The sequence below is a fragment of the Esox lucius genome, chromosome 7 (genome assembly GCF_011004845.1).
Source record: "Esox lucius isolate fEsoLuc1 chromosome 7, fEsoLuc1.pri, whole genome shotgun sequence".
In the NCBI taxonomy this organism is placed as follows: Eukaryota; Metazoa; Chordata; class Actinopteri; order Esociformes; family Esocidae; genus Esox; species Esox lucius.
The window spans coordinates 48,436,925-48,454,359 of record NC_047575.1 but is presented as its reverse complement, the minus strand read 5'-3'; the positions used below and the strand labels follow the sequence as shown (position 1 = coordinate 48,454,359).

Sequence of the window (17,435 nt, the reverse complement as noted above, 5' to 3'; positions counted from 1 at the left end):
CATTCCCTTTTAATCGTTGTCCTTCAGAACTAGGCTTGTCAGGTTCCTCTTCTTGTTGTTCCATCTCTCCATCCTGCTGCTATGCATGTAGTATATACAGTATATGCTGCTCCAAGGCCTTGGCCACACCACCGCTGAGACAAGCCAATGGACAGAGAGCCTTTGTAAACTCCACCCACCTTTCCTCATAAAAAACACACCTCTCTCCCTCTTGTTCTCTCTCCCTCAGTCCAGGACGATAGTCAGAGCTGGTGCTATTTAATGGAGAGCCAAATGGAAAGTGGTCCTAAGATTCGTGCCAAAAGCAAAGGTGACTTGGTAGGTAAGCAGCTTGCATCTTTCGTTTATTGTATTACTTTTGTAATACAATAAACGAACATTCTGGCTTTTTATCCTACTGCTATCAGACCTCTTATCTCTGTCAACCTGTCCATTTCTCCCTCTTCCACCCCAACCCCCCCACCCTCCATCTTTCTCCCCAAACCTCCTGTCATTCCTTCTCTCAGGTGCTCGGTGAAGCCTGTCGTGTTGTCAGGGAGTTGTAAATTCACAGGCTCCTGCCCTGTTACTGGGGGCCATGTACACTGTCTCCACAACACTATCATGTTCCATCTTAGGTTCATGCAGACAATTAGCCATTTAGGTTGACTGGCTCAGGCGTGTGGATGGAAATGGCCATCAATTACAAACCGTCCCTGAGGTTTAATATAATATATCAAAATTAAATGATCTCCCCATAAAATAAAACCTGACAAATCTATCCCCACAACGTGTTTTAGCTTGTTCCTAATAGGAGAAATATTATGTTTGCTTTGGGGGTAGAATAGTAGTTGGGGTTCCTTTCAGGTCTAGGCACTAGAGGTTAAGTTGAGGGTTAGGCAGTAGGGCTATGTTAAGTTTAAGTGTAAAATTTAAGATTAAGAGGTTAAGGCTTTGGTTAAGGGTTAGGTTGTGTGCGGGTGTGTTACTTGGTGTTACTGTATTGTCTGTGATATCATGATGAGGTTAGGGTTAGGTTAAGGGTTAGGTTGTGTGCGGGTGTGTTACTGTATTGTCTGTCATCTCATGATGAGGTTAGGGTTAGGTTAAGGGTTAGGTTGTGTGCGGGTGTGTTACTTTGTGTTACTGTATTGTCTGTGATATCATGATGAGGTTAGGGTTAGGTTAAGGGTTAAGTTGTGTGCGGGTGTGTTACTTTGTGTTACTGTATTGTCTGTCATCTCATGATGAGGTTAGGGTTAGGTTAAGGGTTAGGTTGTGTGCGGGTGTGTTACTCTATTGTCTGGCACAGCCAGGATCCAGAAAATTGTTGATCAGGAAAAGGTCTGGTCATCGGTTGGGGATCTGCATTTACTTCTTTCATTTAAAGGTAGTAACAGAGATAACATGTCATCTTGACTGTGAGCCAAAGCCATTATCAGTGTCCTCAGTCGTGTTAGGTGAGGTTCTCACCTGTCCAAGTCTTAAGATGCCAGTGGCTCAAATTCTGAGTTTGTAAAATATCAGGTGGCAAACAGGACTGATTGTTAGTTTTAATCAATGATATAGCTGATAGATTAGATGAGTTGATTGTCAGTAATTTAATTGTTGATGCAGCTAGCCTTGTGGCTGATTGTCAGTTATTTAATCGTTGATGCAGCTAGCTTCGTGGCTGATAGGCTAAATGAGGTGAGTAACATCATAAATACGTGAGTGGAACTATTCAGGTAGCAGCTTTTGTTTCAGTAGAAGACAGGAACAATCATGACCCCATGGCTGTTTGTGTAAAACGCTGGTCAACGTTGTGTTAACTATACTTTGGAGTAATGTATAGACCACCAACTTTAAAAGTTATCGACTTTGAAGATTATATATTGTCTGTTTAGTCATGTTATCTTAAAATATTGTATGCATGTTTTACTTTAAGATTGTTTGAAACCCCAATGAGCAAGTGACAACTGTGTTAATGCACAGAAAAACTCCCTTGTAGCTTGGAACTTAATAAGAAGAAACCTATAGAGGAACCAGACTCTGAGGGGTGGCCAGTCCTCTTCTGGCTGGGCTGGGTAAACATTATAAGATTATAATGATTAATAAATGCATGTGGGCTGTGTACAGAGTCTGTTAACCGAACCCAGACAGGCATGACCAGGTGGACCAGGTCAGGAACAGTCAGGTAGGTTGTGAGCAGTGACAGTAGGAATCACCAGACAGCAACTTGATCTGCCACAACCAGGAGGACTTTGTACAGGGACCGATTCGAGCAGAGTTCGAAATGACTTGTGGTTCTTGGGGGGGTACCCTAAAACATTTTCATAAAACATTCTGAAGACTATTTTGCTATCTTATCTTATTTTCCTTTCTTTCCACTTTTTAATGTTCTGAAATCTTATGTTTGGAATTTGAGCAATAACTTAAACCTACTGGATATTCACTCTTGATAATGATCTCAAGCCCAACTGCAGCAAGCGGCTGAAAACAAGTCAAATCTGTCCAGTATTCCTTAATCCTACAAGACATGACAAAGGAAGTCAAGCCATTAAATGTAACTTTATGTTAACACATGATACTGGAAGTAGCCACTTTGTTTACGGAATTCTAGAAAAAACTTATGAACTGTCATCCTGTGTCTGTTGTTGATTATGTTGATTAAAACTATGTTGAAACGCCCTAAGATCATTTAACATACTGTAACTAAAGACAGTTCAAATTACATTACAACCTGCTAATAACCTGCTAATAACTTCACATTCATCCTGTTAGTTGGTCAGGCAAATATTTTTTTCCATTTGGCTCAGCTAGTTCTCAGAAAGAAAAAGTAAATTGGGCAAAGCTGGGCTGAGCTGATTCCAGCCTTGTGTAGGTTTACAATCTTGTCCCTGACATCCTTGGACAGCTCTTTGGTCTTGGCCATTGTGGAAAGTTTGGAATCTGATTGCTTCTGTGGACAGGTGTCTTTTAAACTGGTAACACGCTGAGATTAGGAGCACTCCTAAGAGAACTGAGCCGGAGGGAATGGGAGCCAGACATCTTTCAGATTGAGAGGGGATCAAATACTTATTTCACTAATTAAAATGCAAATGAATTTAACATTTTTTATGTATTTTTCTGGGGGGGGGGGGGGTGTTATTCTTTCTCTCACTGTTCAAATAAACCTACCATTAAAATTATAGACTGAATTTCTTTGTCAGTGGGCATATGTACAAAATCAGCAGGGGATAAAAAAATTTTTCCTTCACAGTAGATCACATTAAGAACATTTTCTAAATATGACTAATCAATGGTAACTAAGCCAATATGTCAATAATTTCCTTATTTACTTTGTTTTCATGTCCATGATGCACGATTCTAGATTTAGAAAAAATATTCTTGCTACAGTAGCTACCAAGCCAGTCTCATGTACACACACATTCATGCTCAAATGAAATAAAGTCAGTCAAGTCACAAACTTGCAGTATGTCCTGGTTATTACTCGTCATCCCTGGCTGGGCAAGCATACAGTTTAAGCGAGCAACCAATAACTAGTTTAGCTACTTTACTGTAGCTGTTAGGTCAGCTAGTAGCAGCACATTTTGCTTCAATATTGCCCAGCTAGCTAGCAAATAATGTTGGCTAAATTACTCTTGTAAACATAACATGGTATCTAATAAATGCAACGTTTGATAAAGGATCAAATACTGAATGTACCTGCAGGATATTTATTCATTTATTGTAGTCGTTTTCAGTCAGAATGTTAACTGTGTGTGTGTTTACCACCTTCACCTCTTAAATCTGCTTGCAACTGTCATATCGCCCATATCATATCGTCCATTGTCTGCAAAAGCAAAAGCAGACAATGGAGGTTTATTATTGTGGAACTAAAGTTATCTGTTAATTAAGTTCTATATTTCCCAACCACCTAAAATCCCATGATTGGTCAGTCCCCAGTGATAGGCCCGGGTGATTTGCATACATTTGGGAAATCGAAACGTTTTCTTCTCCTCTCGCGGATTCCGTGCATCACCCCACAAGCCACTGGCTTACCACGCTTCCCTTCATTAAAATGAATTGGGCTATCGCCCCAATCGCGAATAATGTGAATGTATCGTAACGGTGCATTCACACTGTTCGCGAAATTTCGGATAGCCAACGCTAGCATCGCCCAGAGTGCTTGGCCAGCAGCATTTGTGGGTGTTTCTTTGGGCGAACTAGCGTCATAACAGCCGGTAAGATGGTCAGTCGCCCGCGATAGGTGCGGGTGATTTGCATGCAGTTGGAAAATCTGAACTTTTTATTTGCCTCTCACGAATCCCACGCATCGCCCCGCAAGTCACTCGCTTGCCACGCTTCCCTTCATTGAGCCATCGCGCTCAGCGCGAATAGTGTGAATGTCCTGTAAGAATTGTTGGGCGATCGGACTGTCGTGGAAATCACTAAATGGGAAAGGCACAGAGACTGTATATTCTAAAGTAAAGCTTTAAAGCTTTATTCAAGATTTGCAAACCTGGAGCAGTTAACAACACTCAGCAGAGTCAGTCCAAAAAGCTCTCAGCTGAAGGTTGATCTCAGGTCTATATACATTCAGTACAGCCCACTGTGTCCCCCTCCTTTTCATGGTTAGTCTACATGTCTCACCTGGTTCTTTGCGAACTTCGGCATAGAAAGATAAGAAGTTTACAGCCCTTGAGAAGTTTATCCAAAACTATAGCTATCTGTTGTAGGCACATCCTGTACAAGTGAGCAGAGTTGAAACACATAATGGCCTTAATGACTGGATTATACTTAGAATAAGCAATATGATAATATTGTACTATGGAATAAGAAAAAGTCTACCACAGGACTGACTTTTCCAGGGTACCCTGACCACAACCTCAGACCAGCGAATAAATACGTTATTGCTGCAAATTTATAAGGGTGCATGAATTGCTATAATTTTCACAATAATTATGGATGATTTTAATGAGTATTAAAAAAAAATTATTAGGGGTCCCTATAGATTTATGGAGGGTCTCAGACCCCCCAGACCCCCAAACCTGGATTTTGAACCCGAGTCCTTTGGCCCTGTTAGTACTGAGGTCTGGTCCAAGGGCTCATGTCATCCTAAGTTTAATTGGAACAGGACACAAGGAAAGTTTAGAGAGTGAATTCAAGAAGGAGAATGGACCTTGGGGCTGAGACAGGGGTCCAATAACACAGCATCCTAAAACCTTGGGGCAGAGACAGGGGTCCAATAACACAGCATCCTAAAACCTTGGGGCTGAGACAGGGGTCCAATAACACAGCATCCTAAAACCTTGGGGCTGAGACAGGGGTCCAATAACACAGCATCCTAAAACCTTGGGGCAGAGACAGGGGTCCAATAACACAGCATCCTAAAACCTTGGGGCAGAGACAGGAGTCCAATAACACAGCATCCTAAAACCTTGGGGCTGAGACAGGAGTCCAATAACATCTCATCTTCATCCACTTATCCGGTATCGGGTCGCGGGGGCAGCAGCTCCAGCAGGGGACCCCAAACTTCCCTTTCCCGAGCCACATTTGCCAGCTCTGACTGGGGGATCCCGAGGTGTTCCCAGGCCATTGTCGAAATATAATCTCTCCACCTGATCCTGGGCCTACCCCGAGGTCTCCTCCCAGCTGGACGTGCCTGGAACATCTCCCTAGGGAGACGTCCTGGGAGCATCCTTACCAGATGCCCGAACCACCTCAACTGGATCCTTTTGACGCAAAGGAGCAGCGGCTCTACTCCGTGTTTCTCACGGGTGGCTGAGCTTCTCACCCTATCTCTAAGGGAGAAGCCTGCCACCCTTCTGAGAAAACCCATTTCAGCCGCTTGTACTTGCAATCTTGTTCTTTCGGTCATGACCCAGCCTTCATGACCATAGGTGAGGTTAGGAACGAAAATTGCCCGGTATATCGAGAGCTTTGCCTTCCGGCTCAGCTCTCTTTTCATCACAACGGTGCGGTAAAGCCCCCGCTGCTCCGATTCTCCGGCCAATCTCCCTCTCCATTGTCCCCTCACTCGCAAAAAGACCCCGAGATACTTGAACTCCTTTACTTGGGGTAACGCCTCATTCCCTACCCGGAGGAGGCACACACATTCGCAATGCGCATGCCTGACCATTGTGCCACAATGCCTTCTTGGATATTATATATAATCATGAAATGTGATATTTATCCCTGACCAGCAGGTGTCACCACTGTGCAGTGAGTTCAAAAGGTTCAAGAGAACAGTTTTTCGTTCCAATTTGACAAAAGCTTTAAATGCTTCAGAAATCCTCCATTTCCCAACACCAGTCCAAATGACAACTTCATAATTTCATAAAATATATCTTTCAAAGGTCAATATTCGTTAACTATATTGGATATACAGTTACAAGATGACAGCGTCATACCCTGGGTTATTCCACACAGCAGGGGTTAAGAGCCTGTTGGTTTTTTATTCTGTCACCCACTTGGTGACCCAGGTCTAAATAAATCCCAGGTCTAAATAAACCCCAGATTAGAGTTTTGCAATGAAATCATGCAGTGGAACTGGCTTTGATTGCCAGAGTACAATGCTCCTGGTCTATAGTAAAGAAAAGTTGCTGAAGAACACACACTTGAATGCGCTTATGCCTCCTTTCAATGCACAAGGATACGTTTACTTGTGCTTGTCCATTATTAATGACGAGTTGGGTAATAGTTTTGAAAGCTTGTTCTATTCTACAGTTAATCTACAGTGTGTGATGGCAGGGATGTGGTGTTCAGTTGGAAACATGTCAATTACAAGGGTTCTTGCTCTAAGTATTCAATGGCACATCAATAAGGACTAAGAACTAATCTTCTCGTAACTGAACACTCTTTCTGTCATAAAAATTTAATGAAAATACTGTGCCCCATTTGGGGACGTATATAAATATTTAGACAGATACTCCTCTTAATCAAACCCTTCAACTAATGCAGAAAAAAGTGCTTTGTCTAATAATCTAACCATAGTTTGCTTTACATGTTTATTTTGTACGATACATGTAAATTATACATCAATCATTTTTCATCAGTTTCATTAATTCTGATGCTGCCTACTTCAAAGTATTCTTTAAAAATTACCCCAATGTATTTGCAAATAAGCCAGTGTTTTCAGAAGGCCAGTAGGGGGCGCTCTTAATATTATTGGATGTTATTACAATGTGATTGTTTGTTTAGTAGGAAATGTAAGAGGGTAGAAATGTAAACCCTGACTAAATTAGATATGGTCAAAGTGTCTAAGCCTATTTGTTGCGCTGGTAGGTCTGACATCTGATTCTCACACTCAACAGGACAGGTCAACTTCATTTGCAGAACTCTCTATGGGGAATCCTCTAAAAGCCTGGATTGGACAATGTCCCCGTCAAACAGCTTATTCCGATTATTGAACACATGACACACAGACACACACACACACAGAGACACACACACTCACAGCATACTTAACAAGAGTTATCAGGTGATAAAGAGAACATTAGTGAAAGGAGTGGTCTACCTGTCATCTTTTCCTACAGCCATAATACACACACAAACACACACGCCCTGATGGTCAAGGCCAATAAGTGGTGTTTGGTGCAGCGGTGGGTGCTGACCTCTCTCCCCAATCGTCACCGCACCTTGAAATGTAGATGGAGCACTGTGCCGAGGGCTCGTTAGTGGACGCCACGTTTACAAGGGCTAGTCTTGCCTTGACGCCTCCTATCTCAGTCAGATGATACAAAAGTACATTGTGCAATTTTATTTAGCACTTTAACAAAAACGTTGGAACCCGTCCCATTGATGTGAGAAAACTAATTAGATATATTTTATGGCTTTGATGTCTCACATGCTTATGTTAAACTTTAACCCGGATAGATCATGTTTCAACAGAGAACATGGTGACTAGGTAAAGGACAAGTTGGTCCTCACAACGATCACAGCACTAAAGAACCTCTCTGATATGTAAAATAGCCATTTGGTGGAAGTGGTTCCAGATGTCAGACACACCCTGACAAACAACCGCTAAAAAACCTATTCTTGTGCGTCACATAATCTATTAGTTAATAAAGAATTAATTCAATTTGTGGGGTGCAACATTAGCAAAGGTGTTGCCTCATTGTCTCTCACACTCTAAGTCTTTCTTAGTTTCTAGACGTGGGTTCAGGAGGCCTGGGCTGCTGTGGCTGGTTTATTTTCCTCCTCTTGGGTGTGTTGACATTATGCATCCTACCATACACCATCTGGTTCTGTATAAAGGTGAGTGGGATACGGAGCTGTTGAGAATGTACCAATGCTAACAACAATACGCTAACCAACAGTTGTTCAAATGCCCAAATATTGAACTGGGCTTACTGACCACACACACACACACACATGCTGAGTTGTTTTGTGTACATAAAAAATTGAACTTACGAGTATGAGTATAATTTTAAGTCTGTTTTATTGTGTAGGTAGTTAATGAGTATGAACGGGCTGTCATCTTCAGACTGGGCCGGATTACAGACCGGAAGGCCAAAGGACCCGGTAAGAGACCAGACACTGTGTGTATTTAATGATGATAATACTCATAGTAATCATTATGTATGTATACATATACCAGCATGTCTTCAATTAGATGTTGGTCTTCCACATATGATATGGTTTTGAGTTCAGAAGACAGATGGTGTTGAGGTAGTTCAGGAGGCACTAGTAGTAGTGTGGATGGTGTTGAGGTAGTTCAGGAGGAAGTAGTAGTAGTGTTGATGGTGTTGAGGTAGTTCAGGAGGCAGTAGTAGTAGTGTTGATGGTGTTGAGGTAGTTGAGGACAGTAGTAGTAGTGTTGATGGTGTTGAAGTAGTTCAGGAGGCAATAGTAGTCATGTTGATGGTGTTGAGGACAGTAGTAGTAGTGTTGATGGTGTTGAGGTAGTTCCGGAGGCAGAAGTAGTAGAGTTGTGTTGATGGTGTTGAGGTAGTTCCGGAGGCAGTAGTAGTAGAGTTGTGTTGATGGTGTTGAGGTAGTTCCGGAGGCAGTAGTAGTAGAGTTGTGTTGATGGTGTTGAGGTAGATCAGGAGGCAGTAGTAGAGTTGTGTTGATGGTGATGAGGTAGTTCAGGAGGCAGTAGTAGTAGAGTTGTGTTGATTGTGTTGAGGTAGTTCAGGAGGCAGTAGTAGTAGAGTTGTTTTGATGGTGTTGAGGTAGTTCAGGAGGCAGTAGTAGTAGAGTTGTTTTGATGGTGTTGAGGTAGTTCAGGAGGCAGTAGTAGTAGAGTTGTTTTGATGGTGTTGAGGTAGTTGAGGGGGCAATTGTAGTCGTGTTGATGGTGTTGAGGACAGTAGTAGTAGTGTTGATGGTGTTGAGGTAGTTGAGGACATTAGTAGTAGTTTTGACGGTGTTGAGGTAGTTCATGAGGCAGTAGTAGTAGTTGTGTTGATGGTTTAGGTACAAACCCGATTCCAAAAAAGTTGGGACACTGTACAATTGTGAATAAAAACAGAATGCAATGATGTGGAAGTTTCAAATTTCTATATTTTTTTCAGAATATAGCATAGATGTATCACAAGTTGATTTTAAATTTCATGGCATCAACACATCTCAAAAAAGTTGGGACAAAGCCATGTTTACCACAGTGTGGCATCCCCTCTTCTTTTTACAACAGACTGCAAACGTCTGGGGACTGAGGAGACAAGTTGCTCAAGTTTATGAATAGGAATGTTGTCCCATTCTTGTCTAATACAGGCTTCTAGTTGCTCAACTGTCTTAGGTCTTCTTTGTCGCACCTTCCTCTTTATGATGCGCCAAATGTTTTCTATGGGTGAAAGATCTGGACTGCAGGCTGGCCATTTCAGTACCCGGAACCTTCTTCTATGCAGCCATGACATTGTAATTGATGCAGTATGTGGTCTGGCATTGTCATGTTGGAAAATGCAAGGTCTTCCCTGAAAGGGACAACATCTGGATGGGAGCATATGTTGTTCTAGAACTTGGATATAACTGTCAGCATTGATGGTGCCTTTCCAGATGTGTAGGCTGCCCATGCCAAACGCACTCATGCAACCCCATACCATCAGAGATGCAGGCTTCTGAACTGAGCGCTGATAACAACTTGGGTTGTCCTTGTCCTCTTTAGTCTGGATGACATGGCGACCCAGTTTTCCAAAATGAACTTCAAATTTTGATTTGTCTGACCACAGAACACTTTTCCACAGTCCATTTTAAATGATCCTTGACCCAGAGAAAATGTCTGCGCTTCTGGATCCTGTTTAGATACGGCTTCTTTTTTGACCTATAGAGTTTTAGCCGGCAACGGTGAATGGCACGGTGGATTGTGTTCACCGACAATGTTTTCTGGAAGTATTCCTGAGCCCATGTTGTGATTTACATTACAGTACCCTTATGCACAGAGATTGTTCCAGATTCTCTGAATCTTTTTTGGATGATATTATATACTGTAGATGATGATAAATTCAAATTCTTTGCAATTTTTCTCTGAGAAACTCCTTTCTGATATTGCTCCACTATTTTCCACTGCAGTATTGGGGGAATTGTTGATTCTCTGCCCATCTTGACTTCTGAGAGACACTGCCACTCTGAGAGGCTCTTTTTATACCCAATCATGTTGCCAATTGACATAATAAGTTGCAAATTGGTCCTCCAGCTGTTCCTTATCTGTACATTTAACTTTTCCGGCCTCTTATTGCTACCTGTCGCAACTTTTTTGGAATGTGTAGCTCTCATGAAACCCAAAATGAGCCAATATTTGGCATGACATTACAAAATGTCTCACATTCAACATTCAATATGTTATCTATATTCTATTGTGAATTAAATGTAAGTTTATGATATTTTTAAATTATTCCATTCCTTTTTTACTCACAATTTGTACAATGTCCCAACTTTTTTGGAATCGGGTTTGTAGTTCAGGAGGCAGTAGTAATACAGTTGTGTTGATGGTGTTGAGGTAGTTGAGGAGGCAGCAGTAGTAGAGTTGTGTTGATGGTGATGAGGTAGTTCAGGAGGCAGTGGTAGTAGAGTTGTGTTGATGGTGTTGAGGTAGTTCCGGAGGCAGTAGTAGTAGAGTTGTGTTGATGGTGTTGAGGTAGTTCATGAGGCAGTAGTAGTAGAGTTGTGTTGATGGTGTTGAGGTAGTTCCGGAGGCAGTAGTAGTAGAGTTGCGTTGATGGTGTTGAGGTAGTTCCGGAGGCAGTAGTAGTAGAGTTGTGTTGATTGTGTTGAGGTAGTTCAGGAGGCAGTAGTAGTAGAGTTGTGTTGATGGTGTTGAGGTAGTTCCGGAGGCAGTAGTAATAGAGTTGTGTTGATGGTGTTGAGGTAGTTCCGGAGGCAGTAGTAGTAGTGGAGTGGGTGTAATTTGTACAGAGAGGGTGAAGTATAATTTGGCTAACCAGGCCAGGAGCTTATTAATCATAAACCACTTAGTGTCGCTTTGGTAAGTGTTTGCTATGCTGAGAGAACACCACAAATCTACAGCACCCTGCACAGTACCTACAAGACATCTGCATCCCCTCACTACAGTGAACATCCCAACAAACCAGGTGTAATCAAAGCTGCTATAGAAGCCTACTGGTGCCAGCTTGGCCCATCATGCATCATTCACTAGTCTGCTAGCTAGTTGAGCCAAACAATCTTCCTGTTAGTCAGGCAGTTCAGTTAGTCAAGACAACCAGATGTTTTAGGTCAATAACACAATGGTACATGAGCTTCCTACCAGTAGCAATGAGCCATGGCAAACCCGGAAACATGGCAAACCCGGAAACACGGCAAACCCGGAAACACGGCAAACCCGGAAACACGGCAAACCCGGAAACACGGCAAACCCGGAAACATGGAATCAAAAATATGTGTTACTCTCTCTCCCCTTTTGTTAGGTGTCTTCTTCATCTTTCCATTCACAGACACCCTGGTAAGACTGGACCTGAGAACAGTGTCATTCAACATCCCTCCTCAGGAGGTACGACCAGCACTAACACGAACGAACACACAAACACTTCAGCGGCTTTCCAGGCAGAGGAAGTAACTAATGAGACTAATGATGAGACTAATTGGACCAGGAAACCCCAGCAGGCTGTCTTCCCACGCTCCGGATTACACCGGACAATCTGCATTGTAACGTCTACAATCCAATAAATAAATGTAATGTAGGCAATTGGACATAAATGGGTAAAAAATTTAAAACTATGGGATGAGAGAGAGCGCAGTAAGAGCTAGTCAACCCAATCAGATACACGGTCAGCAAGCTGGAAAATCACATGAACTATCAGTGCCCAGTGCTTGATAAAGAGTAAATCATCATGAAAACAATAAGTATAAAAGCTTGGCCTTATGGTCGACTGTCAGGAGAAACACCCGTTCTACTCAAACACTCATTTAGGAACAGTGTGGGGGGGGGGGGTGACTTTAAATAGCATCATAATGGCTTTTCTACTGAGTGTCTATGTATGTGTGTGTGTGTGTGTGTGTGTGTGTTTCTGTGTTGTAGATCCTGACTAAGGACTCCGTGACGGTGTGTGTTGATGGGGTCGTGTACTTCCGGGTCAGTGACCCCATCTCCTCCGTGGCAAATGTGTCCGATGCAGACTTCTCAACCCGACTCCTGGCCCAGACCACCCTGAGGAACGTCCTGGGAACCAAGAACCTGGCAGAGCTGCTGTCAGACCGTGAGGGAATCTCACACAGCATGCAGGTACAGAACCAAGAAATTAAAACACAGAAACTGTCAGAGGATATATTTATTAGATGCTGCAAATAGCCGCCATATTTATAAAAAGTATTGACTGAACCGGGAATAATAGGAATGCATTCCCTTCTACAAGCTTTGATCAGGTGTTATAGGGCATTGTAATGATGTGTTACTTTAATATATGTGCCCCTCTCTCAGGCCAATCTGGATGAGGGTTTTTTAATGTGTTACTTTAATATATGTGCCCCTCTCTCAGGCCAATCTGGATGAGGGTTTTGTAATGTGTTACTTAAATATATGTGCCCCTCTCTCAGGCCAATCTGGATGAGGGTTTTGTAATGTGTTGCTGTAATATATGTGCCCCTCTCTCAGGCCAATCTGGATGAGGGTTTTTTAATGTGTTACTTTAATATATGTGCCCCTCTCTCAGGCCAATCTGGATGAGGGTTTTTTAATGTGTTGCTGTAATATATGTGCCCCTCTCTCAGGCCAATCTGGATGAGGGTTTTTTAATGTGTTACTTTAATATATGTGCCCCTCTCTCAGGCCAATCTGGATGAGGGTTTTTTAATGTGTTACTTTAATATATGTGCCCCTCTCTCAGGCCAATCTGAATGAGGGTTTTGTAATGTATTACTTAAATATATGTGCCCCTCTCTCAGGCCAATCTGGATGAGGGTTTTGTAATGTGTTGCTGTAATATATGTGCCCCTCTCTCAGGCCAATCTGGATGAGGGTTTTTTAATGTGTTACTTTAATATATGTGCCCCTCTCTCAGGCCAATCTGGATGAGGGTTTTGTAATGTGTTACTGTAATCCGTAAGCTCATTTTCGGCCTACAACATAACCCTCTAATGGTCTTCATTTGTAGTGACACTCTGGTCTTTGGGGTCTTTTGGACCCCAGACAATAACATTTAATTTTGTAACAGAACAATATAAATATATATATATATTATATTTATTTATTTATTTTTTTTACAAATATAATTTTACTCTGTTTATTAATGGCTTCGCTAAAATCAGGTCGACAATATTAGCACTGTCTGCCATCCCTAGCCTACTACTGTATATGAATGAATGAACTATCTAAAATAAAATAAAATTTACTTGGTAAAACTGAAACAAGGATTGTGGTGTAGCCTATAATTGTGTGAAATGTATGATGCAAATCGGCTAGCAATTTCGCCAAACAAATATCAAGAAATATTACAGCAGTTTGTCTTTCAAAAACACTTGAGAAATCCGCGATGGGACTGAGCGCGAAATAGCTTCAGTGGCTTCAACAGGGAAATGCACTGTGACGCTGCGGGATTGTATGAGAAGATCGAGTCAGCCAACCTGTAGCTGATTCTGAACTAACTAGTTTTAGAGATTAACGTGTTTTAAAGCATTTTTTGTCAATCAAATTTTTACACAGTAGTAAATATTTGACCATTCTTTTTTGGGACATTATAGGGGAAGCCGAGCTTCTCTTGCAGTCTTAAAGAAATCCCCACTGCCCCTGTCCCCTCCAGGATTACCGCCTATGACTGTAATAAATGTCCCCTTCCTGCAGGTCAGTTTGGATGAGTTGTAATAGGGCTTTGTAATAATGTGTCTAATATATGTCCCCTTCCTGTAGGCCAGTCTGGAAGGATTGTTTTGTAATGTGTTACTGTAATATATGTCCCCTTCCTGTAGGCCAGTCTGGAATTAGTGTTTTGTAATTTGTTACTGTAATATATGTCCCCTTCCTGTAGGCCAGTCTGGATGAGTTGTAATAGGGCTTTGTAATAATGTGTTACTGTAATATATGTCCCCTTCCTGTAGACCAGTCTGGAATGAGAGTTTTGTAATGTGTTACTGTAATATATGTCCCCTTCCTGTAGGCCAGTCTGGAATGAGAGTTTTGTAATGTGTTACTCTAACATACAGTGGAGAGAACAAATATTTGATACACTGCCGATTTTGCAGGTTTTCCCACTTACAAAGCATGTAGAGGTCTATAATTTTTTATCAACTGTGAGTGACGGAATCTAAAACAAAAATCCAGAAAATCACATTGTATGATTTCTAACTAATTAATTTGCATTTTTTTGCATGACATAAGTATTTGATACATCAGAAAAGCAGAACTTAATATTTGGTACAGAAATCTTTGTTTGCTATTACAGAGATCATACGTTTCCTGTTGTTCTTGACCAGGTTTGCACACACTTCAGCAGGGATTTTGGCCCACTCCTCCATACAGACCTTCTCCAGATCCTTCAGGTTTCGGGAATATGGACTTTCAGCTCCCTCTTCTTCCATTTTCTAATAATTGCGCCAACAGTTGTTGCCTTCTTACCAAGCTGCTTGCCTATTGTCTTGTAGCCCATCCCAGCCTTGTGCAGGTCTACAATTTTATCCTTGATGTCCTTACACAGCTCTCTGGTCTTGGCCATTGTGGAGAGGTTGGAGTCTGTTTGATTGAGTGTGGACAGGTGTCTTTTATACAGGTAACGAGTTCGAACAGGTGCAGTTAATACAGGTAATGAGTGGAGAACATTAGGGCTTCTCAGAGAAAAACTGACAGGTCTGTGAGAGCTGGAATTCTTACTGGTTGGTGTTTAAATACTTATGTCATGCAATAAAAACCTAATTAATTATTTAAAAATCATACAATGTGATTTTCTGGATTTTTGTTTTAGATTCCGTCTCTCGATTCCGTGTCTCACAAAATCGGCAGTGTATCAAATACTTGTTCTCCCCACTGTATGTCCCCTTCCTGTAGGCAAGTCTGGAATGAGGGTTTGTAATGTGTTACTGTAATATATGTCCCCTTCCTGTAGGTCAGTCTGGATGAGGGTTTTGTAATGTGTTACTGTAATATATGTGTCCTTCCTGTAGGTCAGTCTGGAATGATTGTTTTGTAATGTTTTACTGTAATTTATGTCCCCTTCCTGTAGGCCAGTCTGGAATGAGGGTTTTGTAATGTGTTACTGTAATATATGTCCCCTTCCTGTAGGCCAGTCTGGAAGGATTGTTTTGTAATGTGTTAGTGTAATATATATCCCCTTCCTGTAGGCCAGTCTGGAATGAGGGTTTTGTAACGTGTTACTGTAATATATGTCCCCTTCCTGTAGGCCAGTCTAGAATGAGGGTTTGTAATGTGTTACTGTAATATATGTCCCCTTCCTGTAGGCCAGTCTGGAATGAGGGTTTTGTAATGTGTTACTGTAATATATGTCCCCTTCCTGTAGGTCAGTCTGGAATGATTGTTTTGTAATGTTTTACTGTAATTTATGTCCCCTTCCTGTAGGCCAGTCTGGAATGAGGGTTTTGTAATGTGTTACTGTAATATATGTGTCCTTCCTGTAGGCCAGTCTGGATGAGGCTACTGACCCATGGGGCATCAAGGTAGAGCGTGTGGAGATTAAGGATGTGAAGCTGCCCCATCAGTTGCAGAGAGCCATGGCAGCAGAGGCAGAGGCCAGCAGAGAGGCCAGAGCGAAGGTGAGGGGAGACACACACACACACACACAGGCCAGAGCGAAGGTGATGAGACACACACACACTCACACACACAGAGGCTAGAGCTGAGGTGAAGATACACACACACACTCACACACACATTTACACACTTACACACACATACAGAGGTGATTGTTGATATTAATGTGTTTCTTAACTACAGTTAATCTCTTCCACACCTCTTCTATAACTTGTCTCTCTCCTCTAGGTGATTTCAGCAGAGGGGGAGATGAACGCCTCCCGAGCCCTGAAGGAGGCGTCTCTAGTGATCTCAGAGTCTCCGTCTGGTCTCCAGCTGCGCTACCTCCAGACTCTCACCACCATCGCTGCAGAGAAGAACTCCACCATCATCTTCCCTCTGCCCATGGACATGATCAGCCAATTCATGAGGAAGTGATGTCATCAACATTCAACCATACAACACTCCTACCTAGTTCAGCATTCAATCGTCGGGAGTAATCTCTCATCTAATTTCGTTGATTTGGTAGAAGTCTCTTATCAAATTTACATTGATTAAATACATTGAGGAGATATTAGATTGAGTAAGGAGATATTTAGATGTTCTTACAATTCAAGAATGTTTTAAAAAGTTTGATTTATTTTTGTTTAGGAATGTTCAGATTCTGGAGTTGGACTTTCAATAGTTATTTTTTTTGGATCGATTTGTAAAGACGTTTTTTTTTTACCTTAGAAACCGTTTAAAGTATCACCTTGGAAAATTGGCAGTTGTCAACAAGTGTATATTTGTCTGTTCAACTCACTTTCCCAAGCCTCTGCTCCTCATTCTGGTATGTTAAATACATATTAAGTCAATGTTATGTTAATATTTTATTATTTTTGAACTTATTTTTGAAATAAACTACAATACACCAAATGTTTACTCCTGGATTTCCTTCCACAGGGTTAGGGTAGTAGACATTAATGAATTGGGACCCACTGGGTCATTGTTAGGGTAGTAGACATTAATGAATTGGGACCCACTGGGTCATAGTTAGGGTAGTAGACATTAATGAATTGGGACCCACTGGGTCATTGTTAGGGTAGTAGACATTAATGAGTTGGGACCCACTGGGTCATTGTTAGGGTAGTAGACATTAATGAGTTGGGACCCACTGGGTCATTGTTAGGGTAGTAGACATTAATGAGTTGGGACCCACTGGGTCATTGTTAGGGTAGTAGACATTAATGAATTGGGACCCACTGGGTCATAGTTAGGGTAGTAGACATTAATGAATTGGGACCAACTGGGTCATTGTTAGGGTAGTAGACATTAATGAGTTGGGACCCACTGGGTCATTGTTAGGGTAGTAGACATTAATGAA

The 17,435-nt window shown here is 41.8% G+C and overlaps 1 protein-coding gene across 1 annotated transcript; it reads left to right on the top strand.

The window, feature by feature from the left end:
- Nucleotides 1-261: 261 nt before the first annotated feature.
- On the top strand, nt 262-16,510 carry LOC105011216 (erythrocyte band 7 integral membrane protein-like). The gene is made up of 7 exons (XM_034293088.1): nt 262-318; nt 8,089-8,199; nt 8,394-8,466; nt 11,808-11,890; nt 12,419-12,622; nt 15,961-16,095; nt 16,322-16,510. Exons 1-7 carry the CDS (start codon nt 262-264, stop codon nt 16,508-16,510), a joined length of 852 nt encoding a protein of 283 aa, XP_034148979.1.
- Nucleotides 16,511-17,435: the final 925 nt, after the last annotated feature.

Bases quoted from the DNA above. Each gene is read 5' to 3' on its own strand.
- LOC105011216 (XM_034293088.1), top strand. From the start codon at position 262: ATGGAGAGCCAAATGGAAAGTGGTCCTAAGATTCGTGCCAAAAGCAAA. The intron at 319-8,088 runs GTAGGTAAGCAG...AGTCTTTCTTAG, and splicing joins CCAAAAGCAAAGGTGACTTG to TTTCTAGACGTGGGTTCAGG. The intron at 8,467-11,807 runs GTAAGAGACCAG...CCCTTTTGTTAG, and splicing joins CCGGAAGGCCAAAGGACCCG to GTGTCTTCTTCATCTTTCCA.